This window comes from Orcinus orca, chromosome 16 (genome assembly GCF_937001465.1).
Source record: "Orcinus orca chromosome 16, mOrcOrc1.1, whole genome shotgun sequence".
Taxonomy (NCBI): domain Eukaryota; kingdom Metazoa; phylum Chordata; class Mammalia; order Artiodactyla; family Delphinidae; genus Orcinus; species Orcinus orca.
The window spans coordinates 1,443,889-1,470,829 of NC_064574.1; the positions used below are offsets into that span (position 1 = coordinate 1,443,889).

At 62.4% G+C, this 26,941-nt stretch overlaps 1 protein-coding gene across 19 annotated transcripts in view; it reads left to right on the forward strand.

Moving 5' to 3' along the window:
- Positions 1-26,941, forward strand: part of KCNQ2 (potassium voltage-gated channel subfamily Q member 2) — a 55,714-nt gene that overhangs the window by 15,393 nt on the left and 13,380 nt on the right. For 4 of the 19 annotated variants that reach the window (XM_004282351.3, XM_049699790.1, XM_049699785.1 and 1 more), the window contains exons 3-11: positions 1,240-1,366; positions 1,633-1,808; positions 2,804-2,929; positions 6,812-6,922; positions 7,601-7,696; positions 12,905-12,999; positions 14,098-14,127; positions 18,571-18,639; positions 19,497-19,526. In XM_004282351.3, the coding sequence (XP_004282399.1) occupies positions 1,240-1,366; positions 1,633-1,808; positions 2,804-2,929; positions 6,812-6,922; positions 7,601-7,696; positions 12,905-12,999; positions 14,098-14,127; positions 18,571-18,639; positions 19,497-19,526 (860 nt within the window). Of the gene's footprint in view, positions 1-1,239; positions 1,367-1,632; positions 1,809-2,803; positions 2,930-6,811; positions 6,923-7,600; positions 7,697-12,904; positions 13,000-14,097; positions 14,128-18,570; positions 18,640-19,496; positions 21,058-23,581; positions 23,636-26,941 lie in introns of those variants that run through there. The other 15 variants (XM_049699791.1, XM_004282352.3, XM_049699792.1 and 12 more) reach the window with 8 other exon arrangements.

Sequence of the window (26,941 nt, forward strand, 5' to 3'; positions counted from 1 at the left end):
CGTCCTCCTGGCACCCATGGCCCCTGCTCTTCCTGGTAGCCCTTGGGTCCCTCCCAGCTTCCCCCCCACGTTGGTGATGCTGCCGCATCCTCAGCCCCCACCCGTCCCTCCCCCGAACACCCCCGGCACCCTGTTACCCTCCAGCCTAGGCTGGCCCCTCCCTGTGTCGTCACAGTGCCTGATAGCGCCCCCCCGTCCCCACCCCCTTTCCTGTCTTCTGTTCTCACTAGAGCCTGAGGGCCCCGGGGGCCCCCTCCACCCCATAGTGTGGGGTGTTCCCTGGCAGATGTGGGCGTGGGCTGGGGGTTGGGAAGCTCACAGCAGGCGCCATGGCAACCACAGGTAATTTCTGTGTTGCCGTTGGTGATGGAGGCATATGGGGCCCCAGGGAAGCTGACGCACCTCCGGGGAGCCCTCCGCCCCTGCCCACCCTGCGCTGTGTCCTGGGCCCGCCCCCGGGCATGGGAGCCCCGCCCCCTTGGCAGTTACCTGAGACCCTCCATCGGCTCTGCCCTCTGGGTCCCCACTCGCACACCAGCTACACAGGATGGGGTCCCCACTCGCACACCAGCTGCACAGGACGGGGTCCCCACTCGCACACCAGCTGCACAGGACGGGGTCCCCACTCGCACACCAGCTGCACAGGACGGGGTCCCCACTCCCACACCAGCTGCACAGGACGGGGTCCCCACTCCCACACCAGCTACACAGGACGGGGTCCCCACTCCCACACCAGCTACACAGGACGGGGGTCCGCACTCCCACACCAGCTACGCTGCACAGGACGGGGTCCCCACTCGCACACCAGCTGCACAGGACGGGGTCCCCACTCGCACACCAGCTGCACAGGATGGGGTCCCCACTCCCACACCAGCTGCACAGGACGGGGTCCCCACTCGCACACCAGCTGCACAGGACGGGGTCCCCACTCTCACACCAGCTGCACAGGACGGGGTCCCCACTTGCACACCAGCTGCACAGGACGGGGTCCCCACTCGCACACCAGCTGCACAGGACGGGGTCCCCACTCCCACACTAGCTACACAGGACGGGGTTGCCACTCGCACACCAGCTGCACAGGATGGGGTCCCCACTCGCACACCAGCTAAACAGGACGGGGTCCCCACTCGCACACCAGCTGCACAGGACGGGGTCCCCACTCCCACACCAGCCGCACAGCACTCTCCCCTCCCCCCCCCAGCGGAGCCGGCAGTGGCTCAGCCGTGGCTTCCCCTGCAGGAAATCGTGACCATCGTGGTGTTCGGCGTGGAGTACTTCGTGCGGATCTGGGCCGCGGGCTGCTGCTGCCGGTACCGCGGCTGGAGGGGGCGGCTCAAGTTTGCGCGGAAGCCCTTCTGTGTGATCGGTGAGGCCCGCTGCAGGGGGGGGCAGGCAGGGCTGCAGGATCGGCTCCTTCTGGAAGTTTCTCGTCACCTGCCCTCTTGGCGTCAGAGCCCGTGGTTATGAGGTGTCGGGCGGCCGTGCCCAGGGCAGGGCTGGGCTGGGCGGACAGTGGAGCCAGGCCCATGCCAGCACTTTGTGTGCTTCCGTCTGTCCGTCCTCCCGGGGCCCTGGTGGGGGCTGCCCTTGCGCGGCAGGGGGCCGGCCCGAGCTCCTTCGCTGTCCCCGCAGACGTCATGGTGCTCATCGCGTCCATCGCCGTGCTGGCCGCCGGCTCCCAGGGCAACGTCTTCGCCACGTCGGCGCTGCGCAGCCTGCGCTTCCTGCAGATCCTGCGCATGATCCGGATGGACCGGCGCGGCGGCACCTGGAAGCTGCTGGGCTCCGTGGTCTACGCGCACAGCAAGGTGAGCAGGCGGGACCCAGCCCCTCGTTTCCTCTGCGCGTCTCCCCATGACTTGGCCGTCTTCCTCCTCTCTCCAGCGTGTCTGCTGTCCGGTCCCTCTGGGCCCGGAGCCGGCTCGCTCCTTGGTTGGGTGGCCGTGCCGGATCAGCACCCACTGCCCCCCAGCACCCACTGCCCCCCAGCACCCACTGCCCCCCAGCACCCGCTGCCCCCCAGCACCCGCTGCCCCCCAGCACCCGGGCTCCTGCCCGTTTAGGGTGAGGCTCATGGTGGCCGCTGGCCGTGGGAGCCGCGAGGGGGCTGCAGCCCCATGGCCCGTCCAGATCCCGTCCCTGTGTTGCCAGGGGCCCTGCCCGCCCAGACCCCGCCCTGGCAGGCTCCGCCAGGAGGCTGTCCTCTTGTGGGTGGGCTTATTGGCCCCAGAGTCCCTTCCCCACCACCCTTCCTGTCTGAGCAGGAGGCCGTCCTCTTGTGGGTGGGCTTGTTGGCCCCAGAGTCCCTTCCCCACCACCCTTCCTGTCTGAGCCCGGAGGCTGGGGCTTGGCTGGCAGGACAGAGAGGGTGGTGGTCCCCAGGGTGCTGAGGTGCTGGACCCCCAGGGAGGGCACTCAGTCGGGGTGTCTCCCCCAGGCTCAGGCAAGTTGGGGTAGGGTCCCAGCAGCCCAAGCTTCTCCAGCCTGACGGGCTGACGGCCGCCTGGGGACACTCCCTTCCTGGGTGGATGCGGCGCTGAGCCGTCCATACCCACCGTCCTCCAGGGGTGAGGTGCGTAGGTGTGGGACCACCCGGGGCTGGAACTGGAAAACACGCTCCCCCTCCTGCCTGCCCCGGGATCGGGGCTGCTGGGGCTCTGTGGCCGGCTCTCGGGAGGGGTGCCCACCCGCTGAAGCCCGGGGGATGTGGCGCCCAGCAAACCTCCTGGCAGGCGGGGCCTCGTGCTCCCGGGGGAGAGTCGGGCTGGACGCTGGCCCAGCGGCTGTGATGTGCCTCTTTCAGGAGCTGGTCACTGCCTGGTACATCGGCTTCCTCTGCCTCATCCTGGCCTCGTTTCTGGTGTACTTGGCGGAGAAGGGGGAGAACGATCACTTTGATACCTACGCGGACGCGCTCTGGTGGGGCCTGGTGAGTGCCCAGCCGCTGGGGCCATTGCCCTTCACTGAGGACACGCTTACCGGGTGTGGCCTTCCTCGGGGTCCCTGCTGCGCGTTGTCTGCCCTCCCCTGCTCCCCACTCCGGGGTGTGCCCCTGACCCCTGGGCCTGGACAGGAGATGCACAGCTCTCCCTGGCTGACCGGGCCAGAGACGTCTCTCTGGGGCCTCTTGCAGGCCACTACTGACGGTGATGCCACGTGGATGTGGCGACCCAGGCGGGGTGGTGGTAGGGGATGCGCCGGTCTGTGTGGGGTGGAGAGGGGCCTGGCCTCAGGGAGCCTGTGCCTAGCCATGGCCAGTCACCTTCCCTCCTTCCTCACTGACCACCTGTGTGACCTCTGTGATGGGGGGAGGGGGGTCCTGCGGTCCTGTTGATGGGCAGGAGAGTGTGAAAAAGGGGAAATGGACGCCCTGGCTCTCCCAGCTCAACTTCCCAGGCTGCCCCCGCCCAGGGTGGGTCCGGAGCTGGTGCCTTTTCAGCCCATGCTCACGGCCACCCACCTCCTGAGCCCCTCGAGGGCCTCTCTCCTGTCACCGGGTGCACGTGGTCTCTTCTGAGAAAAGCCTTCCCGGGCCGCCCTCTGCAGGGCCCTCCCGCGCTGAGAGGCGATGCCCCGCGTTCTCGGAGTGTGCCCTCTGGAGACCAGGCTGGGCCCCGCGGGCTGAACGGACCTCTGCCTGGCTCCTCCCCGTTTCCACGACGTCCCCAGGCAGGGGGGCCAGAGTGCCCTCCTTTGTGAGCTCTTCCTGGGGGTACTAGACACTCAGCCCGGGGGCACTGGGCCGGGGGTCGGTTGAGGGTCCCGTGGGAGGTTTGAGCCCATTGTCTCCTGGGACCCCAGACCCAGTTCTGAAAACGAGGACCACGTGACCTGGGGCAGATGCTGCAAATCCAGTCGCTGGCAAGAGGGGTGCCTGCTTTCTCCCGGCCTTTAAGCCGGAGAGCAATTTACTTGTAGTTCTTGTGTTAATTGCCATGAGGCCCGGAGTCTGTGTCCCTCTAGCGACCACGTGGGAAAGCGGGAGCCTGGCCGGGCTCGGCAGGAGAGGGGAGTTGAGGCCCGGGCACCGGGAGCCGCGCGTCGGAGCCCACAGCCGCTGTGCGTCCGGCCTCTGAGCGGACAGCCCGGGCCTGGCCGCTCTCTCGACCTGCCCTGCGCAGGCCCTGCGGGGGGGCCTCCCCATCTGTAAGAATTGAATCAAAACCTTAAACACGCCAAATAGTGCCTGAGTGTTACAGTGAAAACGTGCCCCGCTCCCATCCCCCCTTCTGTCGCCCCTCCCGTGCCCCGCTCCCATCCCCCCCCGTCGCCCCGCCCCCCAGGAGACGGGGAACCCATCTGTACATTCCCCGCCTCCAAGGGGTTCCCTCTGTGAGCTTTAGTTTTACTTTACTTTAGGCCGCGCCTTGCGGCTCTCGGGATCTTAGCCCCCGACCAGGGATTGAACCCAGGCCCTCGGCAGTGAGCGCGCTGAGCTGTAACCGCTGACCCTCCGGGGAGTTCCCTCCCCTGTGAACTTGACTTCAGGGGCTCGCTTTGTTCTGCGCTAGGGTGCGGTTAGCTCCCTCCCTCTCCCTGTCGTTCTCGGAAATCGTCCTGCCGGAGTCCCCCCTCTTCTGCTCCGTGGGCCTGGGGTCCTCGGAGGGGCCTCACTGGCGTCGGGGGAGTCCCCCCACTGCAGCGCGCTGAAGCCAGCCCCCCGAGCGCCGGCCGTGAACGCTGGCCCCTGGGGGCTGGGCCCCGAGTGCCGAGTCCCCAGCACCCCCAGTCTGCCCTCGGTTTGGAGGTCATGGTCTTCTGAGGGAAGAAGTTTTTGTGAGACGTGCGTGTCTGAAGGTGCCCCAATTCCACGCTCCTGCTGGCGGCCGGGCCCCTCCCTCCCTGCCGCTCTTCTGGAGCGTGGGCCCTGTGGAGGGGGGGCTTCCTTCCAGGAGGCTGGTGCCCTTTGCGGCTTCAAAAGTCTACCGCTTCCTCCTTCCCTTCTTCCCGGGGCTCCGAGGCCGCTGGTGAGACCGCTGGGCCGTGGAATGTGTCCTGTCCAGATTCCTCATCCCTTTGCCTACATCCTGGGAGGTGTCTTCCACCTGACTCTGTGATTTTAGTCTCGTTTCCAAGACTCTTTGTTTTATGGATACACTTTGTTCTTCTCTCTGTCCGGGGATAACGGAATTTTTAGGAAGTCTTTGCCCCGTGGGAGGCTTTCTGACCAGCTCTGGGGTCCCCAAGAGTAGGGCCAGGCATGGGGGGTACGGGCCCGGCTGCTGGTGGGTGGGCAGGAGGGGAAGCGTCTCCCCTCTTGCTGCTCCAGTGTTCGCCTGTGTGGAGAGGACATGGGTGTGCGGTCCTGGGGCGGGTGCGGGCGCCCTGGCACAGACTCGCCATCCTGCCCTGCGCGCCCTGTGCCCACATCAGTGCCAGGTCTGGGGGCCTCTCCTTGAGCCCCGAGATGCCTTGGGTTTCTCCCCACCTCCTGGCCCTGAGTCAGGCCCGCATCGGCCCCCACCTTGGCGGTTCGCTGCCCTCGCCCTCGGCTTGTGTCCTTTCACAGCCTTTCCTGTCGCGCTGCCGAGTTTTGCGGGGGGAGGGCGCGATTTTAAGTATTTTACGTCTTTAAAATGCGTTTAGTCTCTGTTGAGAGCAGTCGAGTAGAGGAGCCCAGTCACGAGTAGAGGAGCCCAGTCACCGGGAGGCTCCTGGTGAGAAGCGAGTGTCCTTCTCGCTCCACCCGGCTCCCCGTTACCTGCGCCCAGCTCGCTGGCTCCTTCCCAGAACCTCCTATGCAGGCCCGAATGCCTTGGCTGTGATTTCGCAGGTGACCAGCACAGAAGTCCCTGCTGGCGAAGCCAAGATTATTCAGCCCCGTTTCGCAGACTTTCCTCAGACTGCACAGTGGGCTTTGCGTGGACTCTCTGCATGGCCCCAGAGTCCGGGGGATGGATTCCCAGGGTGGACGGTGGGTGGACGGTGAGAGATGTCCGTGCCTCTGGCGCGGGGGCCAGTTGACCCTGCTGTCCGAGTCCCCCGAGGAGCAAACTCTGCTCCTGTCCGCCGCCTGGCCAGGGCCGCCGGTGCCCCCAGTTCCCTCTCCTGCTCGCACCTCGGCCCCTCCCGCTGTTTGGCTAAGACCTCGCCCCTCAGGGCCCGCCTGGGCCCACCTCCCAGCGCAGCCGGCCACGTGGTCTGTCCTGAGCCTCCGAACCTGCCTGTGTGTGTGGCCTTGGTGGTCCTGCACACCAGGCCTGGGCCTCCACTTTGGCAGGTTTTGTGGGAGCTACCTGAAAACGGCCCCTTTCATTTGGGCTCCTGGGAAGGCCCATCCGGGCCCCACTTCCTCCTTGCCAGCTCCCCACTGCAGAGCAATTCTAAACCCGTGGCCCTGCCTGCCACGCCCTGGGGAGGGGCCTTTTCCTTCTCCAGTCTCGCCCCTCCTGTCGCCTCCTCCAGCCCCACCCCCGGCCCCTCCCGCTCTCCTGGCCTCAGCTTACAAGCCACCCTCCGAAGGGCCCACACGACCCTCTCCGCGTCCCTGGAAGGTCCCTCGGCACTGTCACCTCTCAGGCCCCTGGCTCTCTCCTAGCCTCTTGGCCCCTGGCTGGGTGTGAAGTGAGAGCAGAGCCTGACCCCCACTCCCAGCCCACAGGGAAGGAGCAGAGGTTCGGAGAGTGGATGTGATCGTTGAGGTGGGAAGGGCAGCCAGCAGTGACCCTGGCCTCTCGGGCCCTGGGAAGGCGGCACGGCGGGGGTTCTGTCCAGCTGCCCTGAGGCCTCAGGAGGAGGGTCTGGCTCGGGTCGCGGGCCTCCAGGCGGCCACTGTCCGGCCTGGCTGAGCGACGGGGCCTGCTGTCCGCAGATCACCCTGACAACCATTGGCTACGGGGACAAGTACCCCCAGACCTGGAACGGGAGGCTCCTGGCGGCAACCTTCACCCTCATCGGCGTCTCCTTCTTCGCTCTTCCTGCTGTGAGTCCTGCCCCTTCCTGCCTTTGCTGGGGACGGGGTCTGGGCTCCCCTGGTGACCACAGCTGCCCTCGGGGCCATGTGGGGCAGGGGCAGGGCTCCCAGCAGGCCCACAGCCCCCAGGAGTGGATGTGGCAGCCTCCACAACGTGCCGCCCCAGGCTGTACCTTCTGACCCGTGTCTGTGGGTCACCGTCAGCGCCTCCCAGCCTTGTGGGATTGGCTAGTTGGGTCCTTGTGACCAGGAGCGGTGCTGTATGGTGACACAGCTCCATCAGGTCTCCTTCAGAAGAGGCAAGGGCCCTGTTAACCCTCTACCCGCAGCTGTGAGGGGCGGGGCTGGCGCTGCTGCTCTCCTGGTGGCCCTTCTCTGGGACCCCGGACCACACCTCTCCACTCACTCCAGTGTGGACAAATTGGGGAGGAGGATTAATCTCTGGGCTGAGATGTGTTCAGAGTGGGCCCCGCCAGGCTCCTGTAAGCCTGAAGTTCCCTTTACCCCAAATCCAAGTCTTTCCCCCCAGCCTGTCTCCTGGCACTGGGGGCTGAGGAGGCGGGAAGGTGGAGCTAGAAGTGTGCAGGCACGGGTGGGGGGGCTGCGGTCCCCCGGACATGGTCTGACCCTGAGGAACTGTGTGGGGCTGTGGTCCCTGGGGCACCGTCTGACCCCAGTGATTTGCAGGGCATCTTGGGGTCTGGCTTTGCCCTGAAAGTTCAAGAACAGCATCGTCAGAAGCACTTTGAGAAGAGGCGGAACCCTGCGGCAGGCCTGATCCAGGTGAGTCCGGGTGGCCCCCCACACGCAGTGCCACGTGGACCTCCATGTAGACCGGCAGAACCCCTGGCCTGGGCCCACGGTGTTGGAGTGGAGCCCTGCTTCGCGTCCGTCTCCCTGTTGGGGAATTCGAGTCTGTGCTGAGAACCGGCCTAGATGCCCTCAGCTGTCTGGCAGCTACAGCACAGGCAGCAGCAAGGCGGGTGCTGGCCAGCGTTCTGTGGGCCCTGGGTCCTGGGCCAGGCTGTCACAGGTGCCCCCGAGGTGTCCCTTCACAGCACTGACACCCATCCTGCAGTGGAATCAGGGTTCAGAGATTCCCCACGCAGGTAGGTGCCAGAGCAATGTCTGTGCTGCCCCAACTCACAATGCCCACCCCATCACTGGGGGTCACAGTGGCCACTCGGCCTTCAGTAGTGCTCCATGAGCCATCCTGAGAGTGTGGGCCCGAGCACAGGCTGCCCGATGGGCCCAGCGTTCCTGCAGCCCCTCCCAGAGCCCAGGGGACCCAGTGGACCTTTGGAGTTGACTGGCCTTTCCTGCTGGCTGGACACTGCCCTGGCCCCTCAAGTGCATTTCTTTCTTAAAGATGTGGTCTTGCCCTGGTGCAGCCTACTTTTGTGTATGTATGTATGCCTGTGTCTTTCACCATAAGAACTTCAAATGGCTACTTCTTTTAAATGCAAAAGAGTGTGAAGAAGAACAGAAATGCCCCCCAGTCCCACCCACTATCGACATAAAGTCACAGCACTACGTGTGGTTCAGAGGTTTGAGTAGCACAGGGAAGGAGCGTGGCCTGAACACGCAGCACCTACCCTCTGCCCCTCCTCTCTGAGAAGCTCAGAGGTTTGGGAAGGAGACGTGGAAGAATTAGGGCTTGGGAAGGACCCACACACACTGGGGGATCTAGGAGGCACACACATGCCCAGTGCTGGATGCAGGCTCAGAAGTGACGGGAGAAGACACTAATTGCTCACTTCAGGCTGATCTTTAGACTCCGTGCAAGCAGGAAGTGATGGCTAAGGCAGAGCTGTAAGTGACCTTCTCAGATGTTGGAGGAGTGCCCCAACACAGGGCCGGTCTGCAGAGGCTGAGAGCATTTGTTTCCTCTTTGGTTCTTTGGGTTTGAGGGAACGTCTGTCAAGTCACCATCTGACAACTGAGCTAAGGGAACAGACTTCAGTGACCACACACAACAAAGAATACAGCGTTTATGGAATAGCTTAGAAAAGTCACTTAACAAACTACTACAATCAACAACAAGCAGCAGCAACAAACTCCAGGGATGGGGAGGAATCTGACTTCCAGAGGTACCACATTACAGTACCCAGAATGTCTAGTTTTCAACAAAAAATTGTGAGGCATGCAAAGAAACAAGAAAGTGTGATCCAGTCACAGGAAAAAAAAAAAAACAAGTAATAGAAACTGTCCCTGAAGAAGCCCTGATGTTTGATTTACTAGACAAAGACTTTCAATTAGCTGTTTAAATACGCACAAAAGACTAAAGGAATCCATGGAAATGAGGAGAATCAGAAGAATGATGTCTCACCAAATAGAGACTGTCCATAGAGATAGAAATAATACAAAGGAAACAGATAGAAATTCTGGAGCTGAAGAATACAATAACTGAAATGAAAAAATGCACTAGAGGGTTCAGCAGCAGATCTGAGCAGGCAGAAGGAAGAATCAGCAGACTTGAAGACAGGTGAGTTGAAGTTACTCAGTCTGAGGAGCAGAAAGAGAACAAGTGAAGAAAAATGAGCAGAGCCCATGAGACCTGTGGGATACCATCTAATGTACCAATATTTGCATAATGGGAGCCCCAGAAAGAGAAGAGGGGTTGGGCAAAAAGAATACCTGAAAAAATAAGGCTGAAAACTTCCCAGATTTGATGAAAGACATAAATCTGTACATCCAAGTAGTATAAAGTCAAAGAGATTCACACCAGGACTCATTATGATCAAACTGTTGAAGCCCACAGACAGGGGGAGGCTTGGAAGCAGCAGGAGAGAAAGGACTCTTGGTGCCCAAGGGTCCTCAGTGAGGGTAACTGCCGATTTCTCATCAGAAACCATGGGGGCCAGTGGGATGACGTGTTTAAAGTCTGCAAAGGAAAAACTGTCGACCCAGAATTCTGGTCTGGCAAAATTATGCTTCAAAAGAGAATCACAGCATTCCCATAAAAACAAAAGCTGAGGGAGTTTTTAGCTAATAGACCTGCCCTACAAGAAATGCTGGAGAGGGCTCTTCAGACGGAAGTGAAAGGACCCTGGGCAGTAACTCAAGCCACACAGACACTGGTAAAGTTAACTACACAGGTAAATGTGAAAGCGAGTAGTATTATATTTTTGATTTGTAACTCATTTTTTCCCTTATATGAGTTAAAAGACAAAGGCATAAAGCAATAATCATAAATCTGTATTTCTGGGCACACAACGTAGAGGGTGTAATTTGTAATTAAGTTACAACATAAAGGGGGTGGACCGCGCAAGAGCAGAGTCTCTGTTCACTATTGAAGCTGAGTTGGTGTTAATTCAAACTAGATTGTTACAAATTTAAGATGGAATTAATCATAATCCCAGGGTAGCCCTTAAGAAAACAACTAAAAAATACCAGAAAAGGAAAAGAGAAGGGACTCAATAATAACTAGGAAAAAATGAAACTCTACAGAAGGCAATAATGGAGGAATTGAGAAACAAAAAATCAGCAGAAGCAAGTCCTTCCTTATAAGTAATTACTTTAAATGTAAATGGATTAAACTCCCCAATTAAAAGGTAGAGATTGGAGGAATGGATAAAAATCTATCCAACTGTACTAGATCCAAAGACGACAATACACTGAAAGTGAAAGAATGGAAAAAGATATTCCATGTAAACAGTGACCTAGAGCTGGGTTGGCCACACTTGTATCAGACAAAATAGACAAGTTAAGACGAAGAAGGCTGTTATGTATTGATAAGAGGCAATTTATAAAGATGATTAACAATCATAAACATTTATATACTAACAACAGAGTCCTAAAACTATATGAAGCAAAAACTGACAGAATTAAAGGATGAAATAGACGTTTCTACAGTAATACCTGGAGAATTCAATACCTCACTTTCAAAATGGGTAGAAAGGTATTTCCCTGGTGGCACAGTGGTTAAGAATTCACCTGCCAAGGCAGGGGACACGGGTTTGAGCCCTGGTCTGGGAAGATCCCACATGCCACGGAGCAACTAAGCCCGTGCACCACAACTACTGAGCCTGCGCTCTAGAGCCCACAAGCCACAGCTACTGAGCCTGAGTGCCACAACTACTGAAGCCCATGCGCTTAGAGCCCGTGCCCCACAACAAAGAGAAGCCACTGCAATGAAGAGTAGCTCCTGTTCGCTGCAACTAGAGAAAGCCCGCAGGCAGCAATGAAGACCCAATGCAGCCAAAGATAAATACATAAGAAAAAAAAAAGGGTAGAAAAACCAGACAAAAGATCCTAAGGAGACAGAGGACTTGAACAAACCACGACGCAGCTAGATCTGCAGACATCTGTCATTAGACATGTGTCACCAACCACAGAGGACACATCCTTCTCAAGTGCACGTGGAACGTTCCCCAGGACAGACCATGGGTTGGGCCAAAACAAGTCTCAATAGTTGGGTGCCACATCTATCCAATGAGGAAAGGACAGTCTCTTTGACGGTGGTTCTGGGATACTGGAGACCCATTTTTAAAGGAGTGAAGTTTGACCCTTACCTCACACCAATATAAAATTAACTCCAAATGGATTAAAAACCTAAATGTAAGAGCTAAAACTAAAATTCTTAGTTGAAATCATGGATGTAAATCTCTATGACTTTGGTTTCTTAGATATGACACCAAAAGCACAAGCAATAAAAGAAAAAAATAAATAAGACTTTAGCAAAATTTAAAACTTCCATGCGTTAAAGGACACTATTCATAGCATCTCTTTAGAGAGTGAAAAGACAACCCACAGAATGGGAGAAAATATTTGCAAATCATATATCTGATACGGGTCTGGTATCCAAAATATATGAAGGACTCATACAGCTCAACAACAAACAGACACACAACCCAATTAAGAAATGGGCAGAGGATTTAAGTAGACATCTCCCCAAAGAAGGTACACAGATGGCTAATAAGAACATTAAAAGATGTTTAGGGGCTTCCCTGGTGGCGCAGTGGTTGAGAGTCTGCCTGCTGATGCAGGGGACGCGGGTTCGTGCCCCGGTCCGGGAAGATCCCACATACCGCGGAGCGGCTGGGCCCGTGAGCCATGGCCGCTGAGCCTGCGCGTCCGGAGCCTGTGCTCCGCAACGGGAGAGGCCACAACAGTGAGAGGCCCGCGTACCGCAAAAAAAAAAAAAAAAAAAAAAGATGTTCAACATCATTCTTCATGAACGAAATGCGAATCAAAAGCGCTTCACATCCACCAGGAGGGCTAAAATTAAAAGAAAAAGTGTCGATGAGCATGTGGTGAAATCAGAATCCTCGTACATTGCTGGGGGGATGTGAAATGGTGCAGCCACTGTAGAAAAGTTTGGTGGTTCCTCAAAAAGTTAAACATATCACATGACCCGGGAATCCCACTCCTAGCTATACACCCAACAGAGCTGAAAACAGATGTTCGGCCAAAAAGCTTCACACAGGTGTTCGTAGCAGCACTATTCACAGGAGCTGAAAGGTGGGGACCGCTCAGACGTCCCTTGCTGGGTGAAAGATACACAGATGTGGTCCATCCATACGCCCGAATGTTGTTCAGCCTTAGAAAGAACGAGGCTCGGATGCAGGCTCCACCAGGGATGGGCCTCGAGAACGTGCTAAAGGAAGGAGGCCAGACACAGGAGGCCACGCGCTACCATTCCATCGCTACCACCCACAGGGACCAATGCAGACTGGGGGGGGCAGGCTGGGGGCAGGAGGGGGCGGGGAGGGAAGGAAGGTGACCACGATGCCGGGTGACGGCTTCCAAGCGTCAGGTAGGGCAGATGGAAGGAAAGAACCGAAGCTCCCTGCAGCCTCGCCGGGTGCTTGACCTGTGCCCCGCACCCCGCCGCGTCTCCATTCTGCAGAGGCTACTGAGGCCTGAAGGGGTGGGAGCAGCACGGGCCCTCAGTCCAGAGCCCCGTGCACGGGGGTGCGCAGGGGCGAGGCCCTGGGAGAGGCCGGTGGGACCCCTTAGTGCCCAGCTGACGTCCTGTCCTCCCCGCAGTCCGCCTGGAGGTTCTACGCCACCAACCTGTCACGCACGGACCTGCACTCCACGTGGCAGTACTATGAGCGCACGGTGACCGTCCCCATGTACAGGTACCTCCCCCACCTCCCCAGCACTGCCTGTGTGCAGCCCCCTTTGTTCTTAAACCCCATTTTTCGGTTGTTGTTCATCATTTTGGTTATTTTTTGTTTCTTTTTCTTTAAAATGTATGTACTTTTCAAAAAGGAATCGTGTGTGATTATTTGATTAATTTTGTTCTGTTTTCTAGTTTGCGGCTTTTATTTTTCACCTTCATTCCGCCCCCTGCTTAGTGTCCTTGCTGTCAGGTGCATAGTGTGTAAACCTTGTGACGACAGCCCCCCAGAGCTTGCGGAGGTAAATGCTAGCTGGTTCCGGGGACCGCAGCCCCTCCAGGGGGCCCCGTGTTTAGAAACAAAAGGATAACCTTGACCCTCTGACCCCCAGTGAGGGCAAGAGTCTCTGCTCAAGTAAGGAGAGCACCCCAGACCCCACAGCGAGGTCCCCACAGGGCAGAGCACAGACACCCCCAGGCGCCCTGAGGGGGAGATGAGGGGGCCGGGGAGGCCTCCCTGGGGGCCTGCGTGGTCAGCAGGCGGCTTTCCAGGCACGGCTTGTGCCCCCCGGGGTTTGTCTGTGCCAGGCTGCGGCTTAGAACAAGGTCTGAGGTGAGAAGGGCGAGGGCTGGCCAGCGTCCATGCAGGTCAGGTGCCCCCGGGCTGGGCGCTGCCCTGCCAGCCCGCCCTCCCACCTCAGGGCTGACGCTGAGCCCTGGGGCCTCTCAACCCGGGGAGTCCCCTTACCTGCCCCTGGGGGTGTCCACCCACGGAGCCCTCCCCCTGGGGCAGGGTCCTCCTGCGGGTCCCTACCTGCCACCCGCCTCTCTCGGGATCTGCCCGCTCCCTCCTCCAGCACCGTCCTGCGGGCACTTTCGGGGACCCTCAGCTTCAGGGTGGTGGGGGCCTGGCGCCACCCGCTTCCCGGAACCGCTGCAGGCACTGTGCTCTCAGCCCTCCGGCCGAGGCAGGACTGACCCTCGTGCTAATTTTCTTTGTTCTGTTGTTTCCCCCACTTTCCTGGACTATTTTTTTTTCATTTTCTTTTTCTTATCCCGTTCTTTTAAAATCTTTCATTCCTTTCCCTTTGTGTGTGTGTGAAAACACTTGAAAAAGCTCGCAAACTCAAACCTACGGGGCCTCCAGGTAGGACTGCATGGGCGGAAAGCGTGTGGTGTGGTTCTGTTCTGTTGGGGACTGTTCCGGGGCCCCCCCGAGCCCACCCTGCCCAGCCTGTGGCCCCGCCTGGAGCCACATGTGCCCTCCTCGCTCCCCGGTTCCCTCTCCCGACCGCCCCTCCCCACCAGCTGCTTTCTCGTGCTGGTCTGTCTGTCCAGGTGTCCTCCGTTCCTTGTCTGCTTCCTGCCTTGTCTCAGTGGCTGGGGTCCCGCCCCACGGGCCCCACTTACTCCCAGTGCAGAGGTGGTGGAGATGGGGCATCAGCCATCCCAGCTCGGGGGCACCCCAGCCAGTGGCCCCCGGTCCTGGAAGGCAGCTCTGGGCTTGGGGTCTCCCTCTCTGCATCCGCCCCCCGCCCTGAGAGGGAGACGTGAGGCCCTGGGCGGAGGGGGCCTGCGGTCCATCCGTGTGACCCCACTGACCGTGTCTGCCCCGCACGGCTGTCTTCCTGCTGCACTTTCAGTCTGGGGCCCCGTGCCCAGACGGGGGCGCTGCACTGCTCCACAAGGGCCCCTGTGCCTGGGGCCAGGCCCCTTTGTAGGCCCTGTGCTTCCCCTTGGAGTGGTGGTACCGTGCTGCGCCTCCCGTGGCGCCCTGCGTGGGAACCGTGTTAGGAAGGTAACCCCTCCGCTCCCAGGAGAGAAGAGGGTGCCGTGCTGGGCAGTGTAGGGCCAGGCTCCGGGGGCGGGAGGGTCCTGACCCCTCGGCATCTCCGCCCCAGCAGTGCCTGCCTTTCACCGTTGGCCACGGGCCCCACGGGCTTCGCTCAGCAGAGGGTGGTGGTGGGAGCAGCATATCCTCCCCCGTCTGCTGGCCCTGGACCCCTGGGGCTCCAGGCTGCCGGGCAGTTGGGGGGGACCCTGCTTCAGAGCCCGACAGGCTCCTCCCAGACCCGGTGGCCCCCTCGGTCCATCTTCTCCAGAAGCCCCCCATCCCCTGACGTCTGTGGAAGCACCCCATCCCCACCCCGGGCCTGGGGGCTGGCCTTGTCCTCCGGAGGTGTCTGACCCCAGACTAGCCACTGCTCGCTCCTGGGGACGCCCCCCAATGTGTCCCCCACTCCCATCGCCCACTGCACCCTCGTCCTCCACGACTGGGGCTGTGTGTGGCCCTCACGTGCGTGGTGCCTGCGCGTCTCTGTCCGCGGCCCTGCCCGTCCGTGTTCTGTCCCCTGCCTCTGTGTGTCCAAGGCATGACGTCCAACTGTGTGCCCCTACCCTGGACCTGCGTGTGTGGCGGCCGAGTGGGGCCAGCTGCCCAGGGTCTCTGTTCCAGGCCCCGTGGTGGGTGGCCAAGGGGGTGGGGAGAGCAGCTCTGTCCCGGTGTCCAGTCCTGGGGCTCTGCTGCGCCCACGGTGTGAGCCGACCTGACCGCGCAGGCCTCCTGCTAGGTCTGGACCTATGAGGACAGGAGAGACCTGGAGGGGGAGTGGGGAGGGGAGAGAGAGGGCTAGTGTTCCCAGGTTCCAGGCCTGGCCGGGCTTGGGCGGCAGAGGGAACAGAGGGGCAGGGCCGCCCCTGCTGGCCCTGGAGATGGCAGTGACTGGGGCGAGCCCGGCGGAGGGGGCACTCGGATGGGCGCTAGGGGGCGTGGCTGGGTAGAGGAGGGGTTGGGAGGGACCAAAGCAAAGCCAGACTGGCAGGTGGGCGGGGGCGGGTCAGGGCCAAGGGTGCAGGGGGGTCACAGATCCTCCTGTTTCGGAGACAGCGGGCAGTGTGAGCAGGGGAAGGACAAGGACACATCACACGAGGAGGCTGGGCATCCAGGGAGGCCCAGGGAGAGGAGGACACCAGGGACGTGGGAGGGGACAGGAGGGAGTGAGGGCTGGAGCCAGGGCTGTGTGTGTGGCGGGAGGTGGTGCTGTGCACCGGGTGAGGGTGCCCAGGACGGCTTGGACACAGGTGCACAGGAGGGACAGGGGTCCCCAGGCTCAAGAAGGCCGGAGGCTCAGGATTGGGTTTGGGGGTTGGTGGGGGGGTGTCACAGAGCAGGTGGGGTGTCACAGAGCAGGTGGGGTGTCACAGAGCTGGTGGGGGTGTCACAGAGGTGGAGTGTCACAGAGCTGGTGGGGTGTCACAGAGCAGGTGGGGTGTCACAGAGCTGGTGGGGGTGTCACAGAGGTGGGGTGTCACAGAGCTGGTGGGGGTGTCACAGAGCAGGTGGGGTGTCACAGAACAGCTGGGGTGTCACAGAGCAGGTGGGGTGTCACAGAGCCAGTGGGGGTGTCACAGAGCAGATGGGGTGTCACAGAGCAGGTGGGGTGTCACAGAGCAGGTGGGGTTGTCACAGACAGTGGGATGTCACAGGCAGTGGGGTGTCACAGAGCAGGTGGGGTGTCAGAGAGCAGGTGGGGGTGTCACAGAGCAAATGGGGGTGTCAGAGAGCAGGTGGGGGTGTCACAGAGCAGGTGAGGTGTCACAGAGCAGGTGGGGGTGTCACAGAGCAGGTGGGGTGTCACAGAGCAGATGGGATGTCAGAGAGCAGGTGGGGGTGTCAGAGAGCAGGTGGGGTGTCACAGAACAGGTGGGGGTGTCACAGAGCAGGTGGGGTGTCACAGCGCAGGTGGGGGTGTCACAGAGCTGGAGAGGTGTCACAGCAGGTGGGGTGTCACAGAGCTGGTGGGGCATCACAGTGGGGTGTCACAGAGTATGTGGGGGTGTCACAGAGCACGTGGGGTGTCACAAACAGTGGGGTGTCACAGAGTATGTGGGGGTGTCACAGAGCAGGAGGGAGTGTCACAGAGTAGGTGAGGGTGTCACAGAGCAGGTGGGGTTGTCACAGACAGTGGGATGTCACAGTGGGGTGTCACAGAGCTGGTGGGGGTGTCACAGAGCAGGTGGGATGTCACAGAGCTACTGGGGTGTCACAGAGCAGTGGGGTTGTCACAGACAGTGGGATGTCACAGACAGTGGGGTGTCACAGAGCTGGTGGGGGTGTCACAGAGCAGGTGGGGTTGTCACAGACAGTGGGGTGTCACAGAGCTGGTGGAGGTGTCACAGAGCAGGTGGGGTATCACAGAGCAAGGTGGGGTGTCACAGAGTAGGTGGGGTGTCACAGACAGTGGGATGTCACAGACAGTGGGGTGTCACAGAGCAGGTGGGGCGTGACAGACAATGGGGTGTCACAGAGTATGTGGGGGTGTCACAGAGCAGGAGGGAGTGTCACAGAGTAGGTGGGGGTGTCACAGAGCAGGTGGGGTGTCACAGAGCTGGTGGGGGTGTCACAGATCATGTGGGGTGTCACAGATCATGTGGGGTGTCACAGAGCAGGTGGGGTGTCACAGAGCTGGTGGGGGTGTCACAGAGCAGGTGGGGTGTCACAGAGCAAGGTGGGGTGTCACAGAGTAGGTGGGGTGTCACAGACAGTGGGATGTCACAGCATAGGTGGGGGTGTCACAGAGCAGGTGGTGTGTCAGAGACAGTGGGATGTCAAAGTGTAAGTGGGGTGTCACACAGCAGGTGGGGTGTCACAGACAGTGGCATGTCACAGAGTAGGTGGGGGTGTCAGAGAGCAGGCGGAGTTGTCACAGCAGGTGGGGCTGGGTCAGGAAGCAGAGACCAGGGCCTGGAAACACGCAGCGTCACTGATGGCGTGGAAGCTGTGTGAGAGCCTAAGGTGGCCAGGATCCACTGGAGGAGTTGGGAGTGGGGTGGGGTTGGGGTCAGAAGTGTCCCCAGACATTGTGGGGACTCGAGTCTCGGGTGAGTCTCCTGCAGCTGGAGGTGGGAGAGCTGGCCTTCCCCAGGAATGTCCCAGGGGTACAAAACCCTCCCTGGCATCCCAGAGGGACTGTTCACCCCTCGGCTTCCTGGCCGGTGGTCGCAGCACTGAATGCTGGGCCGGCAGGCGGGCCAGGCGTGCGGCTGTCCTGGTAGGTGTGACTGCCTCTGGGAAGAGGGGCTCGGAGCGGGGCCAGGCCAGCCGTCCAGGAGGCCCGCTTGCAGCCCTGTGGGCTCTGCCCAGCACAGTCATTTCCTGTGACCTCGGCCCCACTCAGCCTTGGTAGAGCGAGTGGCTCTGTAGAGAGGGGTCTGGGAGCGCCACTATGTTGGGGGCTGGGTTTGCAACTGTGCTTCCCCTGAGGGTGTTCAGGGATTGGGAAGGGGGATGGCGGGAGCCCCTGTCCTCCCTGCAGGACCAGCCCCACACAGGCATCCCCTCTAGGGATGGCCCGGGCCCCGCGCACTCCCAGGGCTGAGGCCCCCGGGAGGATGAAGACAGTGCCCCAGCCCCAGAGGTGGGGGCCCGGGCTCCCTGGGGTCTGCCGCCGCCGTGCACTCCTCCCCTTTTTCTGCCTGTGACGGGCACAGCCCGTGTCCCCGCGTGAGACACGGATGCTCGTGAGAGCTGGGCTGAGGGCCCCTGGGGCTCTGGCGGGCGGGGGCCCACTCACCTGTCCTCCTGCCGCAGACTGATCCCGCCGCTGAACCAGTTAGAGCTGCTTCGGAACCTCAAGAGCAAATCTGGACTCACCTTCAGGTGAGCGGGGGCACCTGGGCTGGCACTCGGGGCACGGCGTCTCGGGGCCTGGCAAGGGGCTGGCAGCAGCAGGATGCTGGTGGTCGGGCTGCCGTGGGACCCGGTGACGCCGGTGGCTTTCCGCTTTTGCTGACCCCGGTCTCGGCTCCCATCCTGAGGGCGGCCGGGTGCGGGGTGGGCACAGAGAGGGGAGCTCCACGTGGGGCCAGGAGGCTGGTGCTCTGGCCTGAGGCGGGAAGAAGAGTCCAGCCGTGCACGTCCCTGGAGCGTCGGGTGGACACACGCAGCGGCACCTGCTGGCTCTCCCAGTCACAAACCCCACGACTCCTCGAGCGCTTGATGCGCGAGGGGGGTGCGGAGGAGATGGGCTGGGCTGCAGGAGAGGGGAGGGGAGGGTGCCGTGACCAGGCCTGTTTGCCGACAAGGAAGGGCTCTCGGTGGGCGGAGCGGCCGAGTGGGTTGAATGGTGCCCCCCCACCTGCCCCGCAAAGACACATCCATGCCCTGGAACTGTGAACGTGACCTTATCTGGAAAAAGCCTTCGTGGGGGTGATTGAGTGAAGGACCTCAGCCGTCCTGAGCGTCCATTGTGGAGGAGCTTCCTCCACACTTCCTCTCTGAAAGTTTGTTAATGTCGGTGATTCTGATGAAAGCGCGTGTCCATAAACACGGGGCGGTAGCGACCGCAGCCTCAGAACTTCTCGTGACCCCTTCCGGATTCCCTGTCCCCTGGGACCCGCCTCCTCCGGCCCCTCACACGCAGCCCCCGGCCTGTGGGAGCTTGGGGGGTCCTCTGGGCTGTGCACGGGGTCGGCCCGGAGGGCTGCCCGCGAGCAGGCTTGTGCTTCTGTTTGCAGGAAGGAGCCCCAGCCGGAACCATCCCCAAGGTCAGTGCCACCTGCTCCCGCTGCCTCGGCGCCTGCCCTGTGTCCTCGGGGGGCGCGGGCTGCCTCCGGGCTGTGCATGCGCCTGCGTGCTGCTGAGGGTGGCGCCCTGCCTGCTGGTGATGTGGGCCCTTAAATCACGCTTCCCGTGGCCACGCCCCTCCCCAGGCCCCGGGCCTGCTCAGCAGCTGAGGGGCAGCTCCTGCCCTCCTGTGACTGTAGCCCCGCGGACTGGACGCGGGGGGCTTCCGGGGGAGCAGTCCTACCAGCTCCAGCACAGGGCCTGGGCTGTTCTGAGCCGAGGGCGACCCAGGTGGACACTCCCACGGGGTGTCCCCCCGACACTGCAGGTCAGGGTCAGACGGCGGGAGGAGGGGCAGCTCTGAGGAGGGGTCTTCGCATCACCCCGGTCAGGTCTCGGTTTGTGGAAGGTTCTCGAGGAGTGGGAGAGGGTCCCCTTCGGGGCAGGGTCTCCTGCCCTGCTTCGCAAGCCCTCGGTGGGGACCGGTCTCCCCCTCCCTGGGTCTGTCCAGGCCCCTGCGGTTCTGTTTGCTTTAGGCGAGCTTGAGGCTGGGACCCCAGATGGGGACTCGCAGGGATCATTTCTGCTGGAGGCAGAGGAGGGATGGCAGCACCCTGCTGTTTTCCTAGTGTTGGAAAAAAAAACCCAGACCAGTTCACAACGTTCAAGTTGGTGACCTCCAGCCCGTCCGCGTATCGCTGTGTACCTCTGAGCTCAGGGTCCCCCGGCGCCCCGTCTACACCTGCAGAGGGAGCCCTGTCCCCGAGGCCGTGGGCCAGAGACGCTGCCTGCCCACATTAGTGCCCTCCTGGATCAGAGGCGGCTCAGCTGGCTGCCCAGCTGGGGAGGCGTTGGGCTGAGCCCACCCTCGGCATCCATCGGAAGGGGGCATGTGTCCCCACCCCCACGTCCCCAAAGGGGGCTGTCAGCTGGGGCCTGGGGTCGGAAAGGTCGGCAGCGCTTCTGCCCCGAAGCAGCCCAAAGAGCAGCAGTGGTGAACCCCTCAGACCTGGACCAGAGCGGGTTCAGCCCAGGCAGCGACCTCTGTTTTCCTGGGCAGGCTGGGAGCGAGGGGGCCCGACGCAGGGCTGTGGTCAGGGCGGGCGGGGAGGGGCGTGCAGCAGGGCCTCGCGTGCTTTGTGGGATCCCGTCGGTGCTGCCATCTGCCCCTTCCGTGAGCCCCGGGACCCTGAGGCCGGGGAGGCGGCGCGGCTGCCCGTGGCTCGGCCGGGGTGGGCGCCTCTCTGGCCCTCGGCGCGGCCCGCCCACCCGTCCGGCCCCTCCGGCCTGACGCGGCTTCCTGTGCTCGTCGCCCTGCTTTATCTCCTCTCCCGACAATTTTCGTCTCAGCCTCTCTCTCTCTCTCTCTCCTCTCCTGCCCTCCCTCCCCCAATCTGGAAAATCTTGCCTGCCCCCCAAGTGCCTTTAATCATGTCACTGCCCTTCTCGGGCCCCTTTCACGTCTGCTCTGTCTTTGGGGATGAGGTGCTGACCCTGAAAGCAGGACTCAAGGTGAGGATACGTGGGAGCCCCCCGGCTCTCTGGCACGTTCTGTGGCTCCCCCCGCCCCCCCGCTTCCTGCTCCTCCCTCCCTCCCCTCGTGTCCGTGTGTCCCTGCCTGTGACCCAGCGGCTTCCCCTGGGGGCCCCGGGCCGAGGCCCTGGGACAGAGGCCCTGCCCCTCCTGGATGCACACCGGTCAGCCAGGAAACAGGTGGCATTTCTGTTCCCTGACTGGAGCAGCCGTGAGCCCCTTTGTAGCGCCCAGTGCATAGTAGGTCTGCAGGAAATGAGCCTGCCACAGGACCCACGGCAGGGTGGGCCTGGCCCTGGGCTGCCTGGTGAGGGGACCCTGTCCTGTGAAGCACAGGTGGACGGGGTGGACGCAGGGACCCTCCCTCAGCTGCCGTGAGAGCCCCGGTCCTGGCTCAGGATGGGGGCGCGCCCCGTGGCTGTGTGGGCGTCAGACCAAGGTGTGGGGCTGGGGGCGGGGCAGGCAGGGGTCTCAGGCTGTGCTGCTCTGGGTGTGGCTCTGACCTGCCCTTTGACCCACCCCATTTCTGACTGCCCCCGCCCCTCCCATGCCTGGGGGAGCCCCTGTGCCCCAGCCGCTTTGCCCCTGTCCTGTGGCTCCCCTCTTCGTCGCGGGGGGCAGTGTGCCGTGTTCGGGTGCGTGTCTGTCCAGTCTGGTCTTGGTGAGTGTCCGTGGGCGCCTCTTCCACCCTCTCGAGCCCGGGCCCCCGGGCTTGCCTGCCGGCAGTTCTGATGGGGTGAAGCTCCACTTGGCTGCTGTGGGCAGGAAACCCCAGCGCCAGCCTGGAACCCAGAGGCAACGGGCTGGAGTTGGGGCTCCTCGCCCCCCCCGAAGCAGAGGGGCAGTGCTGGGGGGGGCCAGGCCACCAGCAGCCCACCTCCCCCCGCTCTGTCCCACTCTCAGGCCGCGCTGTCTCATGCCGGAGCCGCTGGCCGCGTGAGGCTGTTTAAGTTTTCGTTACAATTAAAGACAGTCACTGCGGTTAGAGAGCCTCTCCCCAGTCTCGTGCGCTTGGGAGCCAGGCGTGGGCGGTCACCTAGGAAACGGTCGGTTCGGCGGTGCTGGGCTGTGGGCTCGCGAAGCTGGTCAAGGTGGGGGCTTGGAAGACCCCACCCCGCTTGGTCCTCTTTCCCTGGGGAGGAGCCTCCGGGTGGGGCGGGGCGGGGCGGGCCTGGGGACCCCTGGGGGGAGCTGGCCATGGGGATCTGGTCTTTAGGCTCCTTATCTGTCCTGCAGGCCCTGGTGGGGCTGTGGCTGCCTCGGGGGTGCACTCTGGAAGAGAACGTTTGCCCTACATTTGAGGGGCTCCTGCTGGCGGGGGGTCCAAGTCCTGGGGAGGTCTGCCCCCATGTGGGTGCGCTCGGTGGACAGCTGGACCCCAGCTCCCTCCACCCGGGGCCGACCTCTAGTTAGTTTTGTTCTACAACCCGAAGTGACTGGGGAAGGTCCCACTGGGGAAGCACGCATGCTCGCAGGGGACTGCGTGCAGGGCGAGGCCGGGGCGGCCGAGCGAGGGCTCCTTGAGGAGACTTGACCTTGCCTTGCTGGCGTCAGTGGGGAGATCCTTGTCTGGACGCTGGCAGGTGCCGTCGGTGTTTACGTGAACGTGGGGACACTGAACACGTTTGTGAGTCGAGACCGCTGGCCGCGTCTGGGTTTGTCAGGCACAGAGTTTGAGAACCGCGGTCTCAGAAGCAAAGGTGGGGGCAGAGAGCGAGGCCCCGGGGAAGTGAAGGGTTTCCTGAAGTTCTTGCTGGTTCTTCTCATTTTTGATTACAAGTTTTCAGGTTCTAGTGCAGAGCTGAGTCTTGGGCCTTTGGGGAGGTTCTTGGGCAGGGTGACCACGGGCAGCGTCTCCTGAAGGGCCGCCCGCAGGTCCGTCTCTGCCCTCAGCACGGGGTGGACTTCACCCAAGGCCCGACCTTGGCGGCCCTTTCAAGTCCAGGAGCCCCAAGCCCCCTTCTCCTTAGCTCCCCTCCAGGGAGGGGCAGCCACTGCCTTCTGGGTAAACCGAGGCCACTTCTGATCGGGCCGCTGGCTGGGTTGGTTTGTGAAGCCGAACTTGCACGTTTTTCCTCTGAAACGTGAGCTTTCTGGAATCCTGTCCCTCTAGAACCAGCACAGCCTCAGCCCATGTATTATTTTTGTTGTTGGCATGAATATAGCAAAAAAAAAAAATAATACATCTTTTGAAAGACGTGGCCCCAAACTGACGCTGGAAGGAAAAGGTATTTTTGGAGGAAAAAACTGGGATTTTTTTTTTTTCTCTCCAAAAATAGGGACTACTTTTTTTCCAGGCCGACGGAGGACCTTATGCGCGGCTCCCTCGTTCTCCTCGCTCAGATGCGAACTCTGTAGCGGGTGCGGCTTGAGCACAGAGCTGCCCCGGGTGGTTGGTGCCTCGTGTCCCTGCGCCTCCTGCCCGCGCGCCCGGCCCAGGCTCCCTCTGGTCGCGTTGGGTCGCCGGCGCCCCCGGGACTAACTGTCCTCTCCTCATTTCCAGTAAAGGCAGACGGTGCACAGAGTCCCTGTGTGGATGCTGCCCAGGACACGCTAGGTACCTCAGACACGTCGCTCGGACGACCATTGCTGCACGGCTCTTGTCCCCCTCCCGCTCCAAGCACTTTGCTTATTAGAGGTTCTAGATGCGCCAGGGAGAGGCTGCCGCCCGCCCGGCCCCCCAGGCCCCGATTCTGATTGGCAGCTCGCCTCCCGGCCCCTTGGTGGAGCCCTAGGCCCCCTCTGGCTCCAGACGACCAACCGCCTGGGTGACGGTGGCCGTGGAGCTGTAACCCCTTTCCTTCTCCCCATGCCAAACGATGCCGTGCTCCAAGCAGGAGGGGGGCCGGCCAGGGGCTCTGAAAACCAGAAAGGGCGCCTTCAGGGGCCTGACTGCTCTCCCGCGAGCCTTTTTTCCACGGCTCGTCCATCTAGCACCTCTACTACGCACGGGAGGGCCGCTGCCCTCAACCCGGAGCCCGCCCGCCCGCCCGCCGGGAGGCAGCTCTGTCGTGTGTGTGCCCGCTCCCCGCGGTCCTGGCACACCAGACACATCGGAAAGCCAGAGGTCCATGGCTCCCCCTCCCACGTGCAGGCCTGGTTTAGGGCAGGCTGGAAACGGGTCGGTGAAAGGCCGCCCGATCTCTGCCCCGTGGGCTCCCTGACTGCCGGCACGTTTCCTCTCTCTGTCCCCTCTCTGCTCTCGGGGGTGTGGAAGCGTCTGTCCTCTTGCTTGCTCTGGGGCCCCCTCCTGCCCGCCCCTCCCTGCCCCGTGCGGCCCTGCAGGTGCTGGCAGCTGCACTCACCGGTCATCGTGTGCATGTGGTCCATGATGGCCCCGGAAGCAGGGGTGCCGAGCGGCGGGCGTGGGGAGGGGCCGGGCAGCAGGGTCGGGGCTCCAGGGCGGCGGCATGCTTGCACATCTGCATCCGTGCATGCTCTGAACCCTTCTCGCCCTCGAGAGGGGCCCGGAGGGTCGCCTGCCCCACCTGCCCGTGCTGCCTGTGTGTTCCCGACGTAAGGCCCCGTGGGGGAGGCTCTTGCGGCCCCGGGAGGGGAGATGTGGGGCCCCGGCAGAAGCCGTCCTGCTTGCCCAGAGCTGGCGTCCAGGGTGCTTCTGGCCACAGGCTGGCCAGTCGGGTCGGGGGCCGTGATCAGGCTGCCCGGGAACCGGAAAGGCCAGAGGTGCCCGTGGCCGGGCCAGGAGCCCAGGCCTCACTTGGCCCTGCCGTGTGCGTCTCACGGACGTCACTTCGTCCCCGCCCCCCCGCCTTCCCTGGGCGTCCGCAGTCCAGCGGTGGGCCAGGCGGCTCTCTCTGGACGCCGGCTCCTTCCCCGCTGAGCTGGGCCCCGGCCGGCCGTGCAGACCAGGGTGCAGCCGCGCTCAGCCGGGGCCCCCGCTCGCCTGTCCCCGTTGATGGCTGGTGTCACTTGTTGGGAATTTGCCCTGGGGAGGGTAGCAGGCAGGGGAGGAGAGGCTGGGCCTCGCTTTCTCCCCAGACCCTCCTGAGCTTGGCCCTGGCCCCGTGTCAATGCCCCTCACTTGGAAGGTGGGCTGGCCCGTGCTCTTTCCTGGGGGCGGGCTGCCGGAGCCCCGTCCCGCGCATGCTTCTGTCCTTGGCTTGTGAGGTGACAGAGGGTCTCTCTCGACACCTGCAGGACCGTCGGCGTTCGGGCACCTGGAGTTGAGGCGGGCCTGGGGTGGCTGGGGGCCGCGTGCCTGTGAGCCCTGAGCTGTGATGAGCGTGGAGGTCCAGACAGCCACCCGTGGCCTCCTCCAGCAGGGCACCCCTCCCCGGTCTGAGCAGTCTGAGAGCCAGGGACGGCAGGGCCAGGCCAAGGCCAGGGAAGGCTCCTTCCTGGGGCTCTGTCATCGCGGTCCGCTGCGTGGGCCCAAGTTCTGGGGGCCCCAGCGGTCCTGGCTTGGTGGGGCCCTTGTTTCACGGTCTCCCTGGACCAGCTGGTGGTCTCCTTCGGGAGCAAAGGGAGGAGAGGGTTATCTTCATAGCAGCCTCCACAGCCTGGCTCTGCTACCTGTCGGTCCCCCCCCGTCTGGGCCTCGTGCCGGGCACAGCAGTCACAGGCTGGCGGACACCCAGCTCCTGTGTTCACGGGGTCTCTGAAGGAGCCACCCCGCTGAGTGGGCTCCACGCCTCGGGCCTGAGAACCAGCACAGATGGTCTTGGCTGCCTGGGGGCTGGTGGGCAGGGGCACCGGCCTGGACCGCAGTGTGCAGGCTGGCCGGACCAGGCCACGGGCTGCTTCTTGTCCACGGTGGGTCATTTCTGCGCCGTCTAACGACATGTCTCTGCTGTGGGTCCCCTTCGGGCCGATGGAAGCAGCTGACCCGGGCCATCTGCGGTGGCGCTGGCGCTGTCTGAGGCATTAGCTGGTGGTGGGAGCTTCCCAGCGACAGCAGAGGCCCTGCCAGACACCCATGCGGGCTGCTCCCAGGCCCCAGGGCGGCGCAGAGGCCCCTCGGGAGGTTCTGAGTGTGGCCCCTGAGTGTGGTGGCGTGAGTGGGCTCATGGGGGCCTCACTCTCCTCCTGGGCAGATGGTGGAAACTGTCCACGGGAGGAAATGAGTGGCCGCCTGGCCCCGGGCCTGACCGCACCCTGACCAGAGACTGCCCTTGTCTCCTGCCTGCTGCCTGGAGGGTGTTAGAACCAACAAACATGGGGTGTCAGACCCGTCTCCATGGTTACCAAGAGACGGGGCAACAAGGCCCAAAGACCCTCACGGGGCTGTGGCTGTACGGCCATGGTCGCCCCCTGTCTGCGGCCTCGGGCCGGGGCTCGGCCGGCACCCGTAGCATCCCTCTGGAAGTGTGGACGTTCCGTTCCTGGCCGTGTCCTGGCGGGGGGTGCAGCCTGTGCGCCCTGGGTGGAGATGAGGTGGGCAGACCCTGGCCCTCGTGCTGCTCTCCGTGCTCCCCGCCCCCCGACCTGTTTCGCCAGGCAGCTCCCTGGGGTTCGGCCGAGGGGCCCGGGGGCCAGCTGCAGCCCTCACCCTCCTGACCTGGGGCGGTTACGGGGGTGGAGGGCAGGCACGGTAGCTGCTGGAGTGGCCGGGGGCCCTCAGGAGGTGCCCAGGGAAGAGCCGTCATCGCCCAGGGCGTTTGAAGAGGGAGCCCTGGTTGACGGTGTGGCGAGGTCTCAGGCACCTTTTGGTGGTAGCTGAAGGTGATTTCAGAGTCCACTGACCACTCACCGGCCAGACTGAGTGCTGAGCGGGCCCCGGAGAGCCTGTGGTGGAGCTGACCTGTCCCCGCTCGCCCTAGCGACCCTCCCGCCCCGGCCCGTGCTCCATCCCACGGCCAGGGCACCCCGTCCTCCCACCAGGAGCCAGCGGGAGCGAGTGTTC